The 21,734-nt window shown below is 50.8% G+C and overlaps 1 protein-coding gene across 12 annotated transcripts in view; it reads right to left on the bottom strand.

Moving 5' to 3' along the window:
• The window catches only part of KDM2B (lysine demethylase 2B), a 118,425-nt gene that overhangs the window by 52,236 nt on the left and 44,455 nt on the right, over window positions 1–21,734 (bottom strand). For all 12 annotated transcript variants that reach the window (XM_027576109.1, XM_027576111.1, XM_027576106.1 and 9 more), the window contains 3 exons: window positions 17,008–17,123; window positions 11,210–11,336; window positions 8,625–9,100 (listed from right to left, as the gene is read on the bottom strand). In XM_027576109.1, the coding sequence (XP_027431910.1) occupies window positions 8,625–9,100; window positions 11,210–11,336; window positions 17,008–17,123 (719 nt within the window). The remainder of the gene's footprint in view (window positions 1–8,624; window positions 9,101–11,209; window positions 11,337–17,007; window positions 17,124–21,734) is intronic.

The following is a 21,734-nucleotide window of genomic DNA, read 5'->3' as shown; positions in this document are numbered from 1 at the left end:
TAATAAAGCAGAGGCAGGCATCAAGGATCCCTAACCATCAACCAAACCAAAGGTAAGGGAGGGTAACAAGGGACGGAACAGCTCAGACCACTGCTCTGAGGAGCCCAGCAGACTGAGGGGTCCTCCCCTTGCCACAGGCAACTGGGCGTCAATGCCCCTTGGGCCTCCCAAGATCCCTGCCTCCGCTCCAGCCCAACTATCTTGTGCCCGCCTGTAAAAACCCATCTGCACTGGGTTGAACTGTATCTCTCAAGTAGGTAGGTTCAAATCCAGTCCCTGGTACCTATGAATGTGACCTTACCTGGGAAAAGGTTCTTTGCACATGTAATTCGTTAAGGATATCCACATGAAATTATCCTGGATTTAGGGTGCACCCCAAATCCAGTGACTGGTGTCTTTTTTTTTTTTTAAGATTGCTTTATTTATTGGACAGAGAGAGCGCACACATGCTTGCACAGAGCTGGGGGCTGGGGGAACACCGGGGAGGAGGGAGAGGGAGAGAGTCCCAAGCAGATTCTGAACTCAGCTCGGAGCCCAAGGTGGGACTCGGTCTCACAACCCCGAGATCATGACCTGAGCCAAAACCAAGAGTCAGATGCTTAACTGACGGCACCACTCAGATGCCCCATGACTGGTGTTATAAGAGAAAGAAGAAGGGGATTTGAACAGAGACACCAGGAAGAAGGCCCTGAGAGCGCAGAGGCAGAAACCATAGCGATGCAGCCACAAGCTAAGAAACACCAGGAGTCACTAGAAGCTGGAAGGGTAAGGAAGAACTCCCCCCTGGAGCCTTCCCAGGGGGCACACCAGACTGGGAGGGAGTAAGTTTCTGTTGTTTGAAGCCACGGGGTTTGTAGTCATTTGTCATGGCCTGTGGCGACCAACAGCCTACATGAGCCAAAGCGCGCGGTGATTAGAAGCCTATTAGCTACACGATTTGGGCAAGTCACCACACCTCTCTAAGTCTCAATATCTCCATCTAGGAAATGGGATGATTATAGGCCCCCACCATGCCAGCTTGTGGCGAGGATCATAACGCACGGAAGGCACTTGGTCTGTGGTAAATGCTCAATGACTGTTGGCCGATCTCTTTTGGTTTCTGTCGTATTTCCTGCTGGAATACTTTGCCCCTGTCCTCTGTTTGCAGAACTCAACCACTTCAGAAGTTCTAAGCACAGGGAAATTTAAAAGTTTATTTAGTTGGAAGGGCAGTCTAAACGCTGACTTAGCTACATAACGAGAAGGGATAATAAGGTGATTCAGGAGCCCACAACTCAATTTTAGGCCAAAAAAAATAGTCCCAAGGGACACGGATCGACGTACCCATTTTTCAGGTCCAGGGTTTGCCCAGATGTCTGGAACTTGGGTATCTGGCCCTTTGCTGTTCTCCTTCGATCCCTGAGGTGGTAGAGGCAGAGAACTGGGAGTACCAGTGGCTTGTTTTATTATCACGCTGGGAGCTCGGTAGGTGAGAGGCCTGTCTCATCCATCCTTGCTATCAACCCTCTATTCCCTCACTGCCCAACCAAAATACCAGACACAGGGCTCAGTATGACACCCAGCCCCCAGCAAGAGAGCCTGAGCAACTACTGAAGGCCAGCCCCCAAGCCCGGCTGAATCTGATTATGCCGTTCTCTGGGCTCTGGGTCATCTTTCAGGTGGGAGCAAGCCAGGCTTCCTGCTTCTTAGCTCCTCTGAAGCAGGTGCAGGGGGAGAGGGGAGGAGTAAATTAAAGAGCCATCAGTGCCGGAGGCCTAGACCCTACACCTGACTATTTTGCAAAACCAGCAAGGCGCGGGTGCTTTAACAAGCAGGTGTGTTCTGGGGTCGGGACTGATGATCCCAAGAGGGTAAAGCTGTACACACACCTTCCACAGTCATAGGTTTCACAGACTTTCACACTTTAAACGGGCCTGTATTCATTCCTCGATGTCTGAAATAATAATAATAATAATAAATCAGCTCTAGGTTACGAGCACTTCAAGGCCCCATGCTAAGTAAGGCTTTATGCATGTTGCCTCGCTGAATTTGATGAGGCACGTGTTCTTTCTCCATTTTATCACTTCCCCCAAGAGCATTCGGCTGCTTAATGGATGGCTCCTGGGAGTCAGCCTGACTCCAGAAACTTTGGTCTTAAAAGATAATACCTGTTTGGATAATGTACTCTTCATTTAGTATTATTTTCTTTGCTCTTATATCTGGGTTTTCATGGAAGAACAATACAACTGATTTCTTTCTTTAATGTCAAATATAGGGGCGCCCGGGTGGCTCAGTCGTTAAGCATCTGCCTTCAGCTCGGGTCATGATCCCAGGGTCCTGGGATGGAGCCCCGCATCGGGCTCCCTGCTCCGCGGGAAGCCTGCTTCTCCCTCTCCCACTCCGCCTGTTTTGTGTTCCCTCTCTAGCTGTCTCTCTCTGTGTCAAATAAATAAATAAATAAACTCTAAAAAAATTTTTTAATGTCAAATATATATAAAACACCTGAAAACAACGGCCCCTCACTGCCTCCTCCAGCCCCTAATTCCAGAGAGTCCCACAGTTCTGTGCAATAAGAAAGGTGGCTGTCTGCTGTGAGCCAGCATGTTCATCCCAAGCTGACACTCTGGCAACCAGGAGGGCATGGCCTCGTGGGAAAGAGAGCCTAGCATTATTTTAATTAATAATGACCACTGCAGAATCACCTTGCAGGGTATCCAACGAAGACTCTCCTACCACCAAGCTCAGTGGTCACGACCCACTTAGACCCAAACCCTTCACAACCTTGCCAGGCATTTTCAAGTCGTCTACAGTCGATATGAGGAGTAGGCCTGCCCCCAGGAGCCACCCGCCTCCTTTCCTCCCATCAGGAGCCACAACTTTCTCCCTGAGTTCTAGTAGAAAGCACAGATTCTTCTAGAAGGAACAGCATGCAGGGCTACTCCCATCTTAGTGTTGCCAATCCAAGATGGAAGAGAAAAAAAGATGATGATGCATTGGGTTGAATAGGGTGCCCCTCAAAATTCATGGGTTAAACCTCAGAATGCGACCTTATTGAGAAATGCGGTCTTTGCAGATGTAACCATGTTAGGACCCGGTCATAGTGGATTAGGGTGGGCTCTAATCCAATGACAGCTGTCCTTATTAGAGAAGATGACACACACAGAAGGCGAACAACCATGTGAACATGGAGGCAGAGATTGAAGTGATGGAGCTACAAGCCAAGGAATGCCAAAGACTGCTGGCAAGCACAAGAAGCTGGAGAAGACAAGGAAGGATCCTTCCTCCCCTAGAGCTTTCAGAGCAAGCATGGCCTTGATTTCAGACCTCCGGCCCCCAGAACAGTGAGAAAATAAGTTTCTGTTGTTTTAAGCCAGTCTGTAGTTCTTTGTTATGGCAGCCCTAAGAAACTTACACAGATGGTGATCATTAAGCTGGAGGAGGGTTGGGGGGAGCTGAGAGGTGGGGACAGAGCTTGGGAAGGGTGGAGAGCCAGGCAAAGCCAGCCTGGCTCTCCTTTGACTGTTTACCTAAGAATATCTAATTTTTCTCCAAGGGTTTACTAGGAGTGCTAGGTGTTCATTACTTCGCTGTCCCTCAAAATAATCCAATGACACAGATCCCTGTTATTATCCCCATTTTACCAGGAAGACACTCAGGTTTCGATGGGTTAAGCACTTCGGAACGGCCAAGGGACTACAGAATCTGGTCCCCGGAAAGATAAAACACAGCTAGTCCAATACCCCTGTTTCACCTGCAGGTAAACAGAAAGGTACAGTGACTTGACCACATAGCAAGCAGCAAAGAACGGAAACCGGAAACTGAATTCAAGGGTCTCATGTCCTGATTTCTTATTCTTCACATTAGGTACAGGCCGATATCCTGCACCTCCAGCACAAGAAGTGTCTTGAAAGAAGGAAGTCACTTAAGAGTTTCCCAAATCCCAAGAGTTTCACAAAGACAGGGAAAGGAAATGGCATTCCTTCTTTTCTTTTCTTTTTTTTAAGATTTTATTTCTTTATTTAGAGAGGGAGCGCAACTGAGCAGGGGCAGAGGGAGAGGGACAGAGAGAACCCCAAGCAGACTCCATGCTAAGCGTGGAGCCAGACGTGGGGCTCAACCTCACGACCCTGAGATCACGACCTGAGCCAAAATCAAGAGTTGGATGCTTAACCAACTGAGCCACCGCTGCACCCCGGAAATGACTTTCTTAGTTGGATTTTTTACAAGATGCTGGAATCTCCCTTCTTTTCACAAAATAAATTAAGTAGGGTGGTCCTTTTGGTTTGAATCTAAATCCAGACCCCGCAAGGCAAGTTTTCAAGGTACAAACGAACTCTCCCGGACCTGCTGAAACCACAGGGTCATGGGAAGGACAAACTCAACTTTCAAAAGTTCTGCCCACAAAAAGGATGAGCTAGACTTAAAAGGAAGACACAAAAGAGAAAGCTTTAAGGGACAGAAGCAAGTTGCAAAACAGGACCATCTAATTTTTTTCAAAATCATGTATAGGTGGGGGTGAGGGGAAAGCTCCAGGATTATGTTCAGCAGATGAGTAGCAGGGTTATCTCCAGGGGAGAGAACTGAGGAGGGGGACATTTTCTAGACTCTAGCCTCTAATGTTTAATTTTTTTTTTACATTGATCATGTAACATTGTAACACTTGGAACTTTTACAGAGAAGAAACATCCAGAGTGGATAAACCTATAAAGACAGAAAGCAGGGGTGCCTGGGTGGCTCAGCAGGTTAAGCATCTGCCTTCAGCTCAGGTCATGATCTCGGGTCCTGGGATCGAACCCCACATTGGGCTCCCTGCTCAGCGGGGAACCTACTTCTCCCTCTCCTTCTACCACTCCTGCCTACTTGTACCCTCTGTCAAATAAATAAAATCTTAAAAAAAACAAAAACAGCAGACGGTGGGGGCAGGAATGGGGAGTGACCACTAGCGGGGACAGGGTTCTGTCTGGGGTGATGAAAATGTTCTGAACCACACAGAAGTGGTGGTTGCACAATATTGTGAATGTATTTAAAGTCACTAAACCGTGCACTTTAGGATTGGGGCATCTGGCTGGCTCAGATGGCAGAGCATGTTAATCGCAGGGGTTGTAAGGTTAAGCCCCACAGTGAGGATAGAGATTACTTAAAAATAAAAAAAAATTTTAAAATCTCAAAAAAAATTTTTTAATAAAATAAAATGGTTAAAATGGTAAATTCTTAAAGACTCTTAAAGATTCTAAAGTGGTGATCTAGTAAGTAAAAAAAAATTTTTAAGGCAAAATGGTGTTATGTGCATTTTACCACAATTAAAAAAAATACACTACAAATGAGAGAAAAAATGGGTTTTGATAAACGCCAAACCTAGCCAACTGGAGACTGTTTTGGGGATCATCTCCAATCGCAGGGACTCTGGTTACCACGAGCTACCCCATAAGCAGCAGACCAAAGATCATAACTGGTCAGTCACCAAGGGGGACCCACCACTGGCCAGAAATAGGAATCACTCAATGGTAGCGATAGCACTAGGCACTGGCTAAGATCTCTGTTCTGGGCCTACATTCCTGAGCTGTGTTTTATTTCTCAGACAGTGCAAACAAAACCCCAATATCTGAGGAGAGAGAGACAAGGCACTGAGGTGCAGCCAGGAAGAAGCTGCTCATCCTCTGTGACAACACTCTCCCTCTGAAGGTCAGTCTCAGGTTCAAACTCTTTTCTGGGTCTCCAGGGACTATGAGAGGCTGATGGCCAGGCAGGAGAGCCAAGAACCCTCCTGTTCCAGAAGAGACGTTTCGCTACTTCCTCCATACAAACTCCTGGCCACACAGCCTTTAGAGACACGAGCAGACACTCCAGTTCTCCTGGGGCTCTAAGGAGACCTGTCTACCCAATTTACAAGCTTGTTAAGCTACAAAAGACCTCCCCAGACAAGGCTCAAGAACATAAATATCTCCAAAAATAGGCAAATTGGAGGGCGCCTGGGTGGCTCAGATGGTTAAGCGTCTGCCTTCGGCTCAGGTCATGATCCCAGAGTCCTGGGGTCGAGTCCCGCATCGGGCTCCTTGCTCAGCAGGGAGTCTGCTTCTCCCTCTCCCTCTGCCTCTCCCCCTGCTTGTTCTCTGTCTCTCTCGCAAATGAATAAATAAAATCTAAAAAAAAAAAAAAAAAGGCAAATTGGAGCTCTCATGGCCTTAGCTCCATCTTCTGGAAACCTCCACACTATGACAGCTAAGTGGAGGAAGAAGGGAATGCGCAGGCTGCCGCGAAAAAGAAAGACAGAGAGGTCCAAGTAAAGCACTAGCTTGTGCACCCACAGAAGCCAGAGGAGCAGAAATAAAGAAAGCCAGAGGCCAGGGACGCGGTACAAACTACTGGACTGCATGCGTGCTTTCTAGAACTTGATTCAATGGATCTAGAACATCCAACCGCCATCTGATCCCAACGACCACCGCTGAAAGACCCACCTTGCTCGTAGCAAAAAATAGCCCCTTTCGGCCCTTTGCCCTGGACCTGTGACTTTTGGGACTAATTGTGTTTTCTTTTGTGGCTGAGTATCAATAAATCATCTATTCTGGTGTCTTAGGAAAAAAAAAAAAAGAAAGGTAAGTTCAATAAGTGAGCTTAAGTGGCTAGATTATATGAAAAAGAGATGTGTGAGTCTAATACACACTCAGGGAGGCAGTAGGGAGTGATGGGGACTGGGGTGTATAAGGTCAGCTGCTACTCACTTCCTGCTGCTTGCAGCCAGTCAGGAACATGGGCCAAAGAGCCAGGATATTTTCTTTTATGACTCTTCTGATATTTTAATGTTGGCAAGTAATTACAAAAATATGTTTAATACTGTGCAGGCCAAACATAATGCCTAGAGGCTGGATTTGGCCAGGGACTGCCAATTTATAACCTCTGTTCCAGGGCCTGATCCATTGCTTGTTCTATAAAGAAAGCCAAAGCAACACCCTTACTACCTTCTCCCTACATGTAGGATGGCCTCTGAGAAGGGAGAAAATGTCTCCACAAGAACCAAACAAGGCAGTACGGTGTGGGCGTAAGGGTACATACAGGTGAGAGATAGGAGGGGCCAAGTCCTATCCCTAGAAAGAGATCTGACCAAAAAAGAAAAAAAGAAAGAAATCTGACCAACCAGGAACCAAGAACACTACACACAAACAGATCAGAGACACAAAAATATTTTAAAGGAAAAAAAGAGTTTGCACAGCACAGAACAACACCTCCTCCTAAGATGAATGTGTTTTTAACTCATTTACAACATTCTGGGGCCCCAGTACTATTAATGGTTTTATTACTGATGAAGATTCCTTGTTTTTACTTTAAAGGACCTCAGAAGAAAAAGGGAGCCTCATGAGAGAATTCTAAGGTTTGCTTTAGGAAACTTAACATACAAAACTCCATGCCACGAGATTAGGGTCTCTTAACCTAGGGTCCAGGAACAGGCTCGGGAGTCCAAGACCTCTTGACACAGCATGCAAAATTTGGTGTGTATAAGCACATTTTCATAAAACCCTCAAGAGAGGTCAGCAACGTCCAAAAAAGTCAAGAGTGAGTAAAAAGGACCCAAAGCAAGGAATGATTTGCTTTATAGGGATGGTCACCACAATCTGGCAATCTTCCCCAGTTATAAGATTTGCATTTCCCAGCACCTGGAGGGGCACACCTCTATATAAAGTGAAATATCTCTGGACTAATGATTTTGTACGCCAGCTCCCTCTGTTTGTGGCCCCTCATCCCAGCTCCCCGCATCTACCTGCTCTGTCACTTCAGGCATATCCTTTACCCTCTCTGAACCTACTTTCACATCTGTTAAGTGCAGATAACTCAGGGACCTTGCCTAGTGCTGGTACTTTACTGATTGTGAATTTCCAACAAGTGTTATGATGATGATTACTAGAGGGGAAGGCCTCTCAGTGTATTTCCTGGGAAATACACACACTGCATGTTTGCACTCTGCCTATAACAGCCTTCCCCAACCAGAGAACTCCTATGCAGCCTCTAAAGCCCAAACCAAAGGCCGCTGCATAACTGTCCCAGAGCCCAGGCACCTGGTATGGCTGATGAGTATCCTTCACCCCGCTAACCAGTGAGCTGCCTGAGGGCAGTAACTATGCCTTCCTACTTTCTGTTCCCCCAGTGGCTAGCCCAGATGGTGCTCAATGAACATTTGCTCAATAATTAGGCTCTACTTAGAGACCTCTGAACCCCAGGAGGCTATGTGGCCCACCTTAGCTGGCCACCTAGAGGACCACCCGGAGGCACAACCCGGTCCTATGATGCAGGTGCATGCTCCAGGGGAAGCCAGCCCAGAACGGCAAGTCTTCCTGACCAGGATGGAGGGGTCTGTCCCCAGACCTAACAACAGCACTATGGGCACACCCATAATGCCGACTGCCAGCAAAGCCTCGGATTTTCAACAAGTACAGAGAAAGAACTCCTTGTCAACCATACAGCTTCTCCTTTAGCTGTCAATGGTGGCCTCGGCTCAGAAGTCCTAGGCAGGCTTGCTTGGACCAGAAGCCCCTCTCTATGCACAGACACATCCCCGGGACAGTTTGCACTGAGCTGTCCTGAGCTGAGCTGCCCCTGGGAACCTGTCCGGCCCTTCTCAGCTGCCCCAGGCCCAGATGCAACGCCCTGCCCACCTTCACGCCCTCCAGGAGTGCCTGGGGGTCCTCGATGCCCTCAGGGACACACTTCTTGTTCTCTGGGAGGGATTCCAGTTTCTCCACCAGCGCTTTCAGGCCCTTCAGCTCAAACTCGGTGAGGTGGGTCCACTTGGCGGAGACCCCCGTGGCAGGGGAGCCAGTGGGTGTCTTGGGGTAGTCTGTGGGCACCGTCGTGGACTTCACACTTTCCTCCGACTCGTTAGACAAAGTCCTTTGGAGGAACCGCAGGGCAGGTGCTTTGGGCTTCTTCCCGGGGGCCTCCTGGTCCTCTGAGGGGGTGCTGGTGGGCGATGGAGGGCCATCGGCGGGTGGCTTGGGCACCTTGTCTGCACCTTCCTCCTCTTCCTCCTCTTCCTCCTTCTCCTCTGGAGGCTGCTGGTCACAGGACTCCTCCTCCATCTCCAGCCAGGAATCAGATGAGAAGCCGTCTACGCTGGGTTTTCTAGGGGCATCTACAGGGAGCGGGAGGGTCACAGGAAAGACTCAGATGAATGCCCCAAACTCCCTGCGAGAAGTCTCTGGAACCTCCACTCACTACACCTCCCCTTTACTCTGGACATCCAGCTTCTTTTGACAATTCTAACGGCCTGTGCCGCCCTCCGCCTCCAGAAAGGTTGGGGTCAGTCAGACATAGGATCAAATCCCAGCCCTGTGTCTTCCCAGCTGTGTGCACCCAGACAGGTTGCTTCACCCCTCTGAATACACCTGGCACTTTATTTTTCAACATATAAAAATAAGGCCCCAAACGCATATGTTATATAACGATTCCATTCATATGAAATGTCCAGAACAGGGGGAAATCTATAGAGACAGAAAGTAGATTAGTGGGTGCCTAGGATGGGTGGGGGAGGAGGTAAGGGGATAACACAAGGGTACAGGTTTCTTTCTGAGGTAAAGAAAATGACCCCAAATCGACTGGTGATGGTTGCACGGCTCTGGGAATATGCGAAAAACCACTGAGTTGTACACATTAAATTGTATGATATGGGGACGATATCCCATTAATGTGTTTTTAAAAATACAAGGCAAAAAAATGCTTCCTCTGAACACTTGCGGTGAGGATCCCCTAAGGCATCACTAAGCACGGGTCCTGGCACACAACCAGCATTTGATACAGGAGGCATCCCTGATGTCTCCTCTTTACTTTGGCAAGAGGAGCACTGAGGCAGGGGGGAAACAGAAGCAAGAAATTTCAGTGACCCAAATGCTGCCTCAAGCTTTCTTCTTGTGCCTGCAAACGGAATCGGGAACGTTCTTCTACAGCCCTAAATATCCAAATGAGAGAAGTGACTCTCCGTTTCCTGGTCCTGAAGACTGCCGCAAAATCAAGCCTCTGGTCCCCACAGGAATGTGTAAGCTACTACAACCACAGGGGTCGCCCCATTATTTCAGACTGATTTCCCATTTCCTACCAGGCTCGGAGCTTCCGGAGAGCAGGTTGTGGGATTTCAGGACTTCTCAACACCCGAATATTGCATCATCTGACATGTAGGAGACTCACAAGAGACTCCCCAGGCAAAACTGAATTTCTAGGAGGTAAATAAGCACTTCCCGATAAAGACCTCTGCAGAAACGTTTGTTCTCCATCATATGCCCAGTCTGAAACCCCTAAAAGTCACTAAGGATGAGAGTCAAGGGAAGGAGGGAAGGAGGCTTTTTACAGTGAGAAAAAAATAAAGAATCTAAAACTCCTGGGGATTGCAGGAGAAACCGTGCAGACCCTAAAGGAGACAGACCGATCATGTTTTTCTATCCCGTGATGAGAAAGAAGCAGTGAATGAGTCTCAGCACACTCTGCCTCCAGGAAACTCCTCAGCAGCAAGAGCTCAGAGGCAGGGGGGAAGAGCCGTGTTCTTCCAGATTGCTCCTCAGGGCTCACTGTCACAGCTAGAGGCAACCTCAGGCGGGCGTCTAGGAGTCAGGATTCAAGGATTGAGCCATTTGGGGGGTGATGTCTCTTTAAGTAAAGGCAGGAATGAGCCATTTGGGGGTGATGTCCCTTTAAGTAAAAGCAGGAAGGCAGGACTCCGCAGCTGCAGCTCTAAGCACTCTCTCCTGCATCTGTCAGAACCACCCACTGCTCTGCCAAGCTTGTGTCTCCAGCCCTGGTCACCCCTCCCGCTGGCTCAAAGCTGGCCTCAGAATTTGGAGACCGGCTGTACCTCGTGGGCCTGCTCATATATAGACAAAAACCCAACCCCTAGGTGCAGGGGAGGGCTGAGGATGGGGGATCAGCTGGTGGCCCCGGAGGACTAAAACCACCAGGATTCTTCGCTCCGTAGGGATCCTGTTTCAGCAACCATGCCTGGGACTGGTTCCTCAGCGAGACCTGGAGGCCACCAAGGTGACTCTGTTGGGGTCACAATTTCATTTTCTTGGACTCTGTATTCCAGATGCGAAGTTGACAAGGATGGCTTCCCCTCCTAAGGGGTCTCTAGGAGTCTGCCCGACACTTTGGTTCAAGAGAACTCCAGAAACCCAGGGACTCTCTAGGGCCACACTGAAAACATTCTTCCTGCCCAGCTGAGCAGTGGAGGTGGCCGGGCCCACATTTCACTCACCAATAAGCATTGATTCTCTCTGGTATTCCTGAGTGAGGTAGGACCGCTGGGTCACACAATACACGTATCTTTCCAAGACATACCAGCACATCTCATAGTAGAAGGGGTAGCGAAATTTGGGCTGCACCTGAAAGCAAAGACCCAGGGGTGGAAGTCAGTTTCTGGAGGGCCAAGGAAAACCAAGGGAGAAAACTGAGGGGAGGGAGTTTCTGCAGGTGGGAGTTATTTTCACCATCTTAACAAGAGCACAAATGGTGTGAGGGAAAAATGGGGGAGGCGGGCTGGAAGGCAGGAGAGAGGCGCTGGAAGGGGCAAGATACCAGTAGCATGCACATATGAGGAGGAAGAAGGGAGAAAGAGGCCTATGTGAGAGCATCATTTCAAAGCTCCCTGAGCGGCAGGCTGCCAGGGGAAGGCCGATGGGGTCCGCTTTGTGCTTCTGTTAGATGCAGAGAAACAGAGTTGTCCCCTGACCTGCTGATGGAGGGTGCGGGTACCTGCAGATGTGAGCCTGATTCCAGCTACAACAAACACAGGCTCTTCCTCGTTCTCAAAAAATTCTTGCACACACTCTGCTATCCCTCCCTAACCCCTTGAAAGACAGAAAACAACCCCCAAACCTTACCCACTCGCAGACAGGCTATCAAGCATCTCCTGCACTCTGGGAGGGAGACAACACCGGGTGGACCAATGAGGAGGGAGGGGGCGTGGCCTCTCCTACCTCCAGGGGCGGGGCCTCAGAGAGTCCCACCTCCTGCACCTCCTGCTCCTCCCCCGACAACCACCTGGCACTGCCCAGCCTGCATTCCCAGAGGATTCCCTTGGACACAAGGGACACTAGGGTGACCTGGGGCGGCTCTAACACCAGGAGACACACGCCCAGGTCCAGAGCAGGAATCTGGATGGGGCTCCCCTTTGGGCCGTTTCTTATAGGGGAGGAAGTGTAGGTGCAGATAGCTTTGTGTATCAGAACTGTGAAAAGGCCTGGGCTCCAGGAGGATTCTCATGGGTGGAAGCGCAGGGTCTATATGGACGAGATGGCAGAGAAAGATGGCAAGGAAGCAGTTCCACTGACGGCCCTGCACAGATGAACCTTCCGGAAACTTCATCCTGAGCGGGTAAGTGAGGAATGAGGGCGGTGAGTGGGTGGTCCCTGTCTCCCCCAGGGACTAAGCCCTCTTTTCCAAGGCTACGCGTAGATCTTGCAGGTCCACACTCACCCCGGACCTGCTCTCTTGCCCTCTCGCCAAGGGGGTGTCTGCTTCCAGGGACCGCTGCGGGTGCCAGAGACCCCTCTTCACCTCTCCTATCTTCCAGAAACCCAGGGAGTTGAATGTTAAGCAAGGACACTCTCCCACCTTTCTCTGCGACACTCTACAGGCAACATTCTACGTGTGGGATGAAGGCAAAGACAAGCAGACCTCGGTCCCCCATTTGCCCTAAAATACCACTTTCCTGCCTCTCTCACAGTGCCCACCTGGAAAAGGCCCCCCACTCTGCCCTCTCTGAGAGTCACAGTTCAGTCCCTTGGCCACCCCAAGCCCCGCTGACTCAGTGTTCAACCGTGAGGCCCTTTTCCCACATGGGGGGTCTTACTTCTCCCATCTGCTTATTGGGTCCACTTGACCTCCCCACCTCTGGTGGATGTTATGTGTTGGAATGAGATCCTGGCCGCCGCATGCTTTTGAGCTCCTCCAGGGGGATGCATGGAGTTGGGAACATCTAGCGGTTTCCTTGGCTCCAGCTACTCTCCTGAGAACCCTGGTTTTAATGCTGGGATAGTAGTAATACTTTTTCACTGTCACTGGATCAGTGCCCTTCGGAGTTTAAAAAGGAGTCTGTCTCACTTCAGACTGAGACAGACCCTGACCTCCTGTGATGAGGGGTCCGGGAGCCTCAGCCCTACCCCCGCTCCAGAGCAAGGACCAAGCGACTTTGAAACCAATTGCTGATGCCTACAGAGCAGGCTGAGGACACGCAGGCCCGCCTCTTCTCGGACCCTCACTCACATCTCCTGACTTCAGATTCAACTGGTAAGACTCTGAAGTTGCTTTTGACCTTTCAAATTTTGGGAAACCGTGCAAGCCGCTCTGCACTGAAGGGCACCATGGTGCCTCAGAATCTTTCTAGATCAGGAAAAAAATATATATTTTGGCTGTATGTCAGGAGAGGAAGAGAAGTCTCCCCTCATTGTTGCTGAACCCAAGGGAAACCAGCTGGGTGAAAACAAATGCTGATGAAGGAATTCAAATTTTTTCATTTTATTTTTATTTTTTTTTTCCAAGAGAGCACGGCAGGAAACAAAATTTGCAAAGAATTGACTTACAAACGGGTTGTCGCCTTCCACCCTTCGCCTTCAAAAGGTTTCAGCCACATGCCTGGGAACATTAAACACACGATTGCTCAACATTATTTGTTGACAAATTCGGAGCCTCACCAAATTGAGTTGTTCACCGAAAGGCAAGGCAGTCAGAAAGCATGCAGCGCTCCCAGCCTGGGGGGTAATCAGTCTATCAGCGGATCTCAAGGGGTAGCTTTGAGTTCCCAAAGGCCCATGAGAGTAGCACTTGGCCTTAGCCCTTCCTCTCACAGCTGAGTGACCTCAGGAGATCAGAACCAAAGGTGTTTTGGTGCATCTAGAACTCCCAGGTCTCAAGGAACTTGAAAAACTAAAATATGAGGGTGGGTGGAAGTGTCTTAAAATTTGTTTTTCTCCTGGAAAAAAAAAAAAAAAAAGTCAATGGGAAAAAAAAAAAATCCAATGGTAGAGGAAAAGAGGAGAGGAAGGGAAAATTATTTGCAATTTCCAAATAGATTCACTGGCTGAGAGGGAATGGAGCGTGCGGCGTTACCTTTCCTGAGAAAGCTGCCTTCACTAGAGCCATTAAGGAGGAAAAAAAAAAAAAGATAAACATAAGAGAGACGGCAGTTTAATGAATGATCAACTGGACCATCTTGTCCCTTATCAAGCTAACTGGAGTTAAAAATATGTAGTGATGGTTGTTGAGACGTTATCTTCACATAATAAACATGCAACACATCCAGTCCTTGGTATAGTTCTTCCCCACCTTGCATCTTTACAATGAGAGGATTTACTCTGCACAGGGAGGGGGGACACGTGTGGGTTTCTATACATCGGAAACCACCAGGCCCCTCAGCGGCAGCAGGGTAAAGACCCCTATCACCCAACCCCCCCAATATCAAAGCAAGACGCGGCTCACTAAACATAGGAGACCATTGGGGTTTCCCTGGTCTGGATGGGAGGGGGGTTCCCCACCTTGGGCCACAAAGGCAAATTCTTTTTCTAAGACAAATCCACACCACGGGGCTTAAAGACTGACAGTTTCCTGTCCCACCCCCTGCTTCTGGTTTCCAAGGAAAGCCCTGTTTTAGGGACTCTTGAAAACTATTTTTAAATGGCCATAACCTTCTTAAGAAAGCTCGCAGGGATGTAAGGAATTAAGCCGTAGCGAGCTGACAAGGAGCCCTGGTATTTTATCTGGCTTCTAGTGCTCTCTCCCCAGCATCTTTTGTCTGCCTTGGCTCCTAAGACATAAACAATTGGGCCTTGTAGCCAAGCCCTCTCCAAAGACCAGAAATCAAAGCAGATTAAACAGCCTGCCGCTGCTTCCGGCCCAGCCTGCCCGCCAGCCCCCCGCCCATCAACCTGTTTCAGGGAAACCAGATGGGACACCCATTCAGACGACAGGGACAGTGGGCCTTGGGGGAGGGGACCCCGCCGCGCTCATCTCAACGCGGGCCTGACAGTCTCCGGGCGCTCACTGTGACGCCGAGGGTTCTACACTGTTACCCTCCCACCCGCCTCCCGCAGGGGAGGGGAGCTGGACTCCTGACGGAAGGATGGGGCCCAAATGCACTGGTCCGTACAATCCGGATTCCCTGGGGGAGGGGGACAGCTGCCAAGCAAGTTGCCAAAGCCTTTAGAAAGCCCAGCCTGATTCTGGCTTTCAAGAATTGGCTGGAAAGTCATAGGCCTCACTTCTAGATTTCTCCTTTTTTATCCCACGCCTCCCTAGTCTGCTCGCACGCAAACTGGCCCATTCTTCAGGGCTGGCCAAGGAACAATTGGCTGGAGCCCCGGACAGCACTTGACCCAGACTATGAGATGACCACTCACACCCACATGGTGCCTTTCTCCAGAATGCCACGGGGTGGCCTTCCCCAGACCAGGGCTGGGGCTGGCCTCCCCCAGACCGGGAAAGGGGTGGTGGTTGGGCAACAGAGAAAAGAGGCACGAAAATCCACAAAATAAGACCCAGGCTCTGCAGATCCAGGCATCCCAGCAGCAAACCCGTCAATCTGAAGATACACAGTTGCTCTTGGAAACACACCTGACTGCTGAATATAGCTCAAAGTTGTTCCCAGGAAACCCCGGACACAATCCCTCAACGTCGGGACTATTCGAGAAGTCCGATACACACACAGTAGCTAAGATTTTTGGTTCGTGTATGTGATTCTGCGCAGCTCAGGGCCTAGAAACAAGAAAGACGGGGACCCTGGGCCCAGGGCATCTGCCTCGATGGGATGCTTCTGTAGAGTCCCGGCATGACAATACCTCTCTGGGGCAAAAAAGTCACCTCTGAGGCAAAACCCAAGAAGATGTGGTGTGGTCCATCCATACAATGGAATATGACTCAGCCATAAAAAGGAAGGAAGCAATGACACCTGCTACACCATGGATGAACCCTGAAGACATCATGAGACGTGACAGAAATTGTTCACAAAAGGACACGATATAAGATTCCATTTCTATGAAATGTCCGGTAACAGGCAAATCCGTAGAGTCAGAAAGCAGATTGTTGGTTGCCACAGGCTTAGAGGGTGGGGAGTGGGTTTATGGAAGGTGACTGCTAATGAGTAGGAGATTTCTTTCTGGGGTGATGAAAACGTCCTTGAATTAGAGCTGGTGGCTGCACAACACTGTGAATACCCTACATGCCACTGAGTCATGCCCCGTAACTGGTCACTCGTATGGTACGTGGATTATAGCTCAATAGAGAAAAGAGATAAACATTTCAACAACTGTAAGACCCCTCTCTCAATTGCCTTGGGACACTTGGCCAAGCCCCACAATGGGAAAGAGGGTGCAGACGCAAGCAGCCAGCATTCCCCTGAGGAAGCTCGTGCACTGGAGTGATGCCGAGGGCACACAGGGCACACATCAGGTGTCCAAGCCTCGGCCCCGGCCCTAGGGGGTGGGGGTGGGGGAGACCCTACGTCTGAGAAACTGTTACTGTCACAGTCAAGAGGAAAAGTCCCCCCCATCCCACCCACACCTGCAAGCAGACACTGACACACAGCTCAGAGACAATACTGAAGGCCTCCCAGATACTGGCTTTCTCAAGGCGCTATATCACATTTGGGGTCCCTGGGTGGAGGAGACACATGGCCAAGAGCTGACCTTTCCAAGGCCCCCCTCCAAACCACAGCAATAACCACCACAAAATCCCCCCCAACTCCCGTGCATCCCTCTCTACACATGAAAAGAAGAAAGAGGGAGGGTTCCTGACATCTTGCAGTGCTTTCTCAATAGATACTTCCTCTTTGATGAGGGGGTTTTGGCTGCCACTGGCCTGGAGATGAACAGAAACTCCAGGGACTCTGGGTGGGGCTCTTGCAGACAGCCCCCCACAGGGACCAAGGCCCGGCTTGAGGCAGGGGACAGGAGGGAGGGGGGACCACGGAGGACTTTGGGATGACTCGTCCCACACACCCTGAGCACCAGGCAGAGCTCAGGGGCCGGGCAATCCCACAAGGAGAGAAGGAAGCCACCTTACCCGTGTTCTGTCCTCGATCTCGTAGATACGCAGCTGCATGGGCACGTTAAAGCTGTGCAGGATGTTTCCTCCAAATACCAGAGAGTCTACAGGGGTGTAGACTGCATGGATCCAACCTGGGGTGGGGAGGGCACAGAGAGGGTCAGCCACTGGCTCCTGGACCACTGGGGAGGGTCACCGACAGAAGCACGCAGAAGGGCACAGGAAGCCCAGGGGAGGACCCAGAGCCAGAATTGAGGATGCCCGGGCTGCCCGACGCAAAGGCAAGGTTCCGGGCTGGCTGACAGGACTCAGACACACAGCCCCGATGGACTACTGCAGGCACTGACCCCTGGCTGGCTTGAGACGGCGGTGGGCTGTCCCCCTCCCATGCTGGCCAGGGAGCTGGACACCTCTCATTCAGGCTGCTCATCCATCCCTGAGCCTCTTCCCCGGCGTCCCGGAGAACACCCGTCTCAGGAGGCGTCACAAAGGATTGCTTGGGGCCACAGCTAACGAGTGATGCCTGCCAAAACTGCAGGACCCAGACACGTTCCTGCCTGAGGCACAGAACAGCGAAGTCACTGATAAGGACTGGAACCCAGCGCGTCGGCCTCACTTGGTCCATGAAGGCTAGACAAATCAAGCTACCCAATTCCTTCGCCAAGTAACTAACACATGTTTCCAGGGCTCAACAGACCCACACGCGCTCCCGCCTACAGTAACAGTGCTGAGCTAGGGGACAGGCAATATTATAATCCACTCCCATTTACGGATGCTGAAACCAAGGCAAGAGAAGGTAAGTCACTTGCTGAATGAAGTCACAGCGTCTCCGTTCTGAACCCCTACGCTGCACGGCCGCTCTATCACAGGCTCAGCACACCAGGCCTGCAGGTCCCAGGAACCGGCCGGGGAGGCAAAAAGAGACATGCAGAGAGAAACAAGAGAGACAGGGGTAGGACAAAGACAGACAGAGGCAGAGAGACTCACAGTGGAAGACAGGATCGGCGGAGGAGAAAGGGGACAGAGAGGGCAAACCAAACCTCGAGACCCCGAGACGCCAAGCCCAGGTGTGCACGTCTCCTGTGGCCCCTCTTCTCCGACCTGTGTGCATAATGTGTTTGCTTGGAGGAGGACTACAGAGCCCCCAGCCCGACCCAAAACATGCCAGCCCTGGGTCACGGGCAGCACAGCTGGCCGCGGCTGCCAGGAGCAAAGGTGCGAGGCCACTGCTGCCCTCTGTGGGACACTCGGGGCGCTGGTCCTGCCCTGCGGGATGAGCTGGCGGTCCTGGGGCAGAATGGTCCTGGGGGAGGGCAGGGAAAAGCACCAGCCCAGAGCACACGAACGAAGGCTCTATGTTAGCTGGTTCTGCCGTTAGCTCCCCACACTGGCTCTGCTGGGCAGGTGTGCTCTTGTCACGTTACCTGGGTGCCTGCGTGCAGGACAAGCATGGCTGCCGCCTTGGCTTCCCCATCTGCTTCGGCCTCTCCATCTCAGCTGTGTGCCGGCTGATTTTCTCGGCTGCACGTTTTTATATTTTTGCCGAGCAGAGCTAAGCTGTCTATTCCTGTTCTTATTACCACCATCAACGTGACTTATGCGACATTTCCTAAACTGGGACCCAGGATGGCCGGGGGCAAGCAGATGCACATGGTGGGGTGAAGCCTGAATGGGGCAAAGATTCCTGGGTCCTGTTCCTATGCTCCTCACATGCCCAGCCAGGGCCCTTACAGAAAGCCCTAGCCCCTCGGACCTGGGCTGGAAACTGTCCCATGGCCGACTCACCATGTGATATGGGGCACTTGACCACCCCCTCTCCTGGCCTCCATCTGCCCGCGTGAAATGAGGATCACTGTCTTCCTTGTGGGGAACCTGGTGAGCAAGAACTCAGTCCATGTAAGCAACTGCCACTGATATTTGTGGTTGTCTCGTCCATCTTGAAGGCTTTGCAAAGAGTGGTGCCCACGTAAATCTGTATTTAAGGACTCTCCCTTCTGTCCTATCAGGTGGAAACACAGACACACCTGATTTACACCTATTACCCTACTGGGTGAGCAAAGAGGGAAATGGAAGAGAGGTTCTGTTTCAAGTGGAGTGGCAGGGAATCTATATCCCCAGGCATCTCAAGGGGTTCTAGAAGCTTCTACCCACTCTCCTCTAGTCCCCAAGCCAGGGCCTCACAGGTGGGTCAGGCAGCCTCAAATGGATTAGTCACTGCCAAGTTCCTCCCCCTACCCTTCCTCAGATCTGCTGCATGACTTAAACACTCCCTCAGGAAGAACCAGGGAGGGGAAACAACAGTGCTCATAGGCTCCATCCATCCCCACCCTCCTGATGGTGTCTCCTTGGCTGCACCCCAGGAAGCACGACAAGAGCAGGTGTCCCAGGCCGGTGACTGGGCTGGGGAGCATGGCACCTGCCTCTTGCTTCCGGGCCAGAGTCACCAACAACCTGAAGGCAGTAACAGGGGCAATTCAGGCCAAGCAACAAGGGACCGATGCAATCATGGAGGGAAAGCAGGCAACCCACAAAACCTACTGACAGGTGTTCTCTGGGACCTGAGGGACAGTAGAGCCCAGGGAGTCTCTCTTGCCCTCAACCCAGACACTCAGGTTTCAGAAACGAAAGTCCCCCTCCCCCCCACCCTGCCATCCACATTTGTCTCTTTGTGGCTGCTGTAGGGGTAAACCCAAAAGTCTATGGGTAAACCCCAAAGAACTCGGGGGCACCTCACAAAGGGCCATGACCTGCTTCCTTCATGAACTTCCTGAGCTGGGTCAGGCCCTGGGCTGGGCAGGCCAGCTGCCAAGGTGTAGCCTCTCCACTCTAGGACCTCCTAGCTGCTACCAGGGACCCAAAGGCCACAGGCTGCGGCAGACTCACGATGGGGAAATTTCACAAGACAATCTGAATTGCTTCCTCCTCTAGAAAAACAGGAAGATGGGCCCACCAGGCCATTTTCCTCCAGCTTTAACTGGCTGGAGATGCATAGCAACTGTCTGGTTTCCTGGAGCCCACCCATCCTCTGCCTCCCATCCAGCCTGCTTCACTGCCACCCTCTCCCTGGTCTGTACCCATTTCACAGATGGGTCATCTGAGGCCCAAGCCACATTACACTATCAAGTAGCTTCAGGTTACTTTTTCTCAGACTGGCCCCAGTCTAAGAAACACCTAGGGCTACCCGTCAATTTGGGGTCATGAGTGATTTTTTTTTTAAAGATTTATTTATTTATTTTAGAGGCAGAGAGAGAACAAGGGGAGCAGGGGGAGCAGAGTGAGAAGGAGAGGAAGAGAATCCCCACTGAGCCCAGAGCCCCACGTGGGACTCAATATGGGGCTCAATCCCATGACCCAAATATCATGACCTGAGCCAAAATCAAGAGTTGGATGCTGAGCCACCCAGGTGCCCTTGGGTCATGGGTGATTCTTACTACAAAGCAAGGATGGGAAATACTTTCAGGCCAGTCCAAGCCACTGACCCCAGGGTCTTTCCTGGGTTCCTATACTAGGCTCCCCATCCTGGCTGCTACCTGGCTGGGCATGCATTCAGGACAGAGAGAATCTATCTTATAGCCTCCCTATGACCTTCCACACTGCCAAATGGGCCCTTAAGGAAGTTTGTTAAATGAGCAAATAATTCTCCCAAAGTCACATGGCTGAGAAGGAAGACCGGATCATCAGTCTGCTGACTCCCAGGCTAATGGGGAACCAGGTCAACTCTGAAACTAGACACACCTGGGCTCTTGCCCTGCTTTGTTGCTTATTAACTGTGTGACCTTGGACTAGTTTGTTCACCTCTCTGGGCCTCAGGGACCTTCTTTATTTAAGATTTTTTTTTTTAATTTTTTAAAGTAATCTCTATACCCACTGTGGGGCTCGAACTCACGACCCCGAGATCAAGAGTCATGTGCTCTACCAACTGAGCCAGCCAGACACCCCCACGAACCTTCTTTATTTAAAGAAAAGGCAGGGGAGAAATAAGTTTCTCCCCACATGCTTATGAAGAAGGTAAGTAATGTATGTAAAATGTTTGTTGCTCAGTAATGCGAGTTATTATTACCATTAACCATAGTTCCCCTCAGCTGGTGCAGCCAGAGGGGGAGGCTGAGCCCATCCACACGGTCAGGGCATTGGCCACAGGCATCACATGAAGGAAAAAGATGTCACCGGGTCCATCTGACTTCCAATTCCTTGGGGATGATTTGCACCTCCAGCTTTCCATCCACCTAACAATCAGGCTGAATCTGGGTAACCTGCTAGGCACTCCTGAACCTGACTGTGTGCCCTGGTGAGGCCACTGTATTCTCACTGCCTCGGCCACCTTCAAGTCTTCCTCTTCCAGGCAGCTTTCCCAGACCACACAAGAATGAGGCCTGAGAACCACCACCCCTATAGCACAGCCCCTTCACCCCAGACACAAGAAGAAAGAGTTAAACCACATCTCGCAAAGACACGGGAACATTTAAAACCCTCCCAACCCAGCAGCCTCCCGGGTAGCCTTCAGAGTTGAAGACCTGCTGAATGACCCCCCGGGAGACGTGAGACCAGCATGAGACAGGAGGATACCTGTCTAAGATCGCACTGTGGGGACAAAAATCCATGTCAGAAGTGAGAAATGCCAGAATTAGATGCTCTACTCCTGATACGGAAAAACCCACATGCAGAGAGGCCTTGTTCCCCAAGGCTGGCTCTCCATTCTCTACCCAAAGCCACACTCCAACTTCCCCGACCCTCAGCTGTGTGTC

Source organism: Zalophus californianus, chromosome 14 (genome assembly GCF_009762305.2).
Source record: "Zalophus californianus isolate mZalCal1 chromosome 14, mZalCal1.pri.v2, whole genome shotgun sequence".
Taxonomy (NCBI): domain Eukaryota; kingdom Metazoa; phylum Chordata; class Mammalia; order Carnivora; family Otariidae; genus Zalophus; species Zalophus californianus.
The sequence above is the reverse complement of the archived record's forward strand: the minus strand, read 5'-3'. Positions and strand labels throughout refer to the sequence as shown.